The 2459-nt window shown below is 48.9% G+C and overlaps 1 protein-coding gene across 1 annotated transcript; it reads left to right on the forward strand.

Moving 5' to 3' along the window:
* Nucleotides 1-3: 3 nt before the first annotated feature.
* Nucleotides 4-1597, forward strand: LOC109466551 (probable transport protein YPL264C; the record flags this gene model as incomplete). The annotated part of the gene is made up of 1 exon (XM_019764283.1): nt 4-1597. A coding segment is annotated over one exon (966 nt), but the record flags the coding sequence as incomplete, so codon positions are not given.
* Between the last annotated feature and the right edge of the window lie 862 nt (nt 1598-2459).

Below are 2459 nucleotides of genomic sequence, written 5' to 3' on the forward strand. Positions count from 1 at the left end.
CTGGCCGTGTCCTGTACTCTGTTTGGCGCCTTCGCGTCCCAGTTCATGGCTCTGAGCAGCCAGGCCGGCGTGCCGGGGCTCCAGCTGATCTTCCTGATGAAACTGACGCAGCTCCTGTGCGTTCTCGTGATCCTGCCGTTCGTCAGACCCAAGCTGACGACGGAAGACGCGCCTCAAGCGCTCACCCTGTCCGCGACGACGGTCACAGACAACCTGGGGACCGTCCTGATGTTCTTGTCGTTCGTGTACGTGGTGCCGGGCGTCGCGTTCGGCGTGATCCAGGGCGCGATCCCGGTGTCCACGGCGTGCGTCGGATTCCTGTTCCTGGGGGAGCGGCTGGACGCGATAGACTCGGGCGGGATCCTGTGCAGCGCGGCCGGAGTGGTGCTGGTGGCGGTGGGGATGAGCACGGCGGCCGACTCGTCCTCCCACCCGCAGCTGACTCTCGCGATCGGCATCCTGCTGCCGCTCGCCGCCGCCTTCACCAAAGGCCCGAATAACGTGCTGATGCGCTCCCTGCTGGGCGTGCGCGGCGTGTCCGTGGTGACCGTGGTGCTGTACGTGCAGCTGGCGGGCACCCCGGCGCTGCTAGCCGCCACCTTACTACTGGAGACGCCGCACTGGGCCATGTCGGCACGGACCGCCGGCTACGTGATCGGGCTGGGCCTGTGCGACACCTTCTCGTCTCTGTCCGTGAAACTTGTGCTGGGGCAGGAGAAGGCCGGCGTGACGGCGGCGCTCATGACTCTGGTCATCCCGTTCACCATCCTGCTGGACTCAGTGTTCCAGTCGCACGTGCCGAACCTGCTGGAGGCGGCGGGAGTCACGCTGGTCCTGCTCGGCACGGCCGCGGTGGGCGCGAGGACATGGTGGAAACATCGGCAGGACAGCCGCAGGACATGGCTGCTAGAGAGGATGAACTTTCTAACAAGTCAGCCCGACGATGTAAAGCATGCTGCTGGATTGTAACACGTGTTACACATGTAGCAGTGTCACATGTAAAACATGTAGAATTGTCACATGTAATACATGTACCCAATTAATAAATAGCAATATTATAAAACATGTAATACAAGTGCATTTGTGACAGGATTATCAAATCTGTAGCAGGCAAGTTATGAAACATGTAACACAAACAGCATGTAGCATGTAACGCATGTAGCATGTTATAGATCATATAATACATTAAGCAGGATTGCTTGACTTGTAACACATGTAGCAGCTTATAATCCATGTAACAAATGTAGCAGGCTTATTTAACATGTAACTCTAACATGTAACACATGTAGCAGGTTTATCAAACATGCAACACACGTATTAGGATTATAAAGCATGTAATATATTATCAAACATGTGGTATATGTGGCAGAATAAGAAAGCATGTAACAATCTAGTAGGATCATAAAACAACAGATATGCTGGAACACCGTGTACAGTAGGTGTCTTTTTGTATTGCCACAGAGACGCCGTTTATTTATTTATCAGAAATCCCCAGAATTAAACCTGAGATGTCCCGGAGGTTCGGACACTAGAATACATTATGTAAATAATGTAAATAATGTAAATAATAATGTAAATAATAATGTAAATAAAACCAAGCAAACCACATCATGCCCGACTAGTACTTGTGACTATAGTAGGTGGTAATAACAATAATAGCAGTAATCAAGGTAGCGCAATTACAACTATTCAAACATAAAATAAGGCCACTCACGCGAACTGAAACATTCCGCGGGTAAAATTAAAACCATAGAAAGCACTTGCAGGGCGGCAAAACATCGAATGAAGAAATTTGTCTGAAATTGATATTTATTTATTATCATTATCACTTTTATTGTTGTTCCTTTAGCCTGGGTAGCCCGCTCAGTCATTAGACACTGCTTTGCTTGTTTACTTTAAAGTGAAGTCAATCAACACGGATAAACAATCGTAATTACCGCGTAGAAAGTTCAGCGTTTTCCTACTCGTGTCGCAGGTTGTACAAACGGGTTACAGTTTAGATGTCGGCTGCGTTTTTTCAGCCCATCTGACTCTGAACCGATCCCCGGGGAGGTCGTGGTCCCATTGGCCCTTCAGGATCATCTTCGCCGCCATTCGTCCGATTTCGTCACATGACTTCGCCGCCCACCCGTTGCCACCCAGGGCCACGCCTAGCGACGGGGTTACCATGGCAACGTACAGCTGTTCTGTCGGCGTCTTGACCGTTACGCATGCGTCGCCGTGGATAGAGAGAGGCTTCACTCCTGAAAATGAGTTGGAAAAATTTTATTTCAGCTTCTATGAGATGAACATGTAGATTGTAGTTTGTGATGACTATTATTGGGAAAAAATTGTAAGCAAAAGCAAAATCGTCTATGTAAATTTTTGTATTCATCTTTTAGATCTCGTGATGAAAACTTTGTAGATTCATTTTTCACCACGTGATCCTCATTTTCTGTTGCAATAGAAAATACAAAATT

This window comes from Branchiostoma belcheri, unplaced genomic scaffold (genome assembly GCF_001625305.1).
Source record: "Branchiostoma belcheri isolate BF01 breed outbred unplaced genomic scaffold, Haploidv18h27 scaffold1698, whole genome shotgun sequence".
In the NCBI taxonomy this organism is placed as follows: domain Eukaryota; kingdom Metazoa; phylum Chordata; class Leptocardii; order Amphioxiformes; family Branchiostomatidae; genus Branchiostoma; species Branchiostoma belcheri.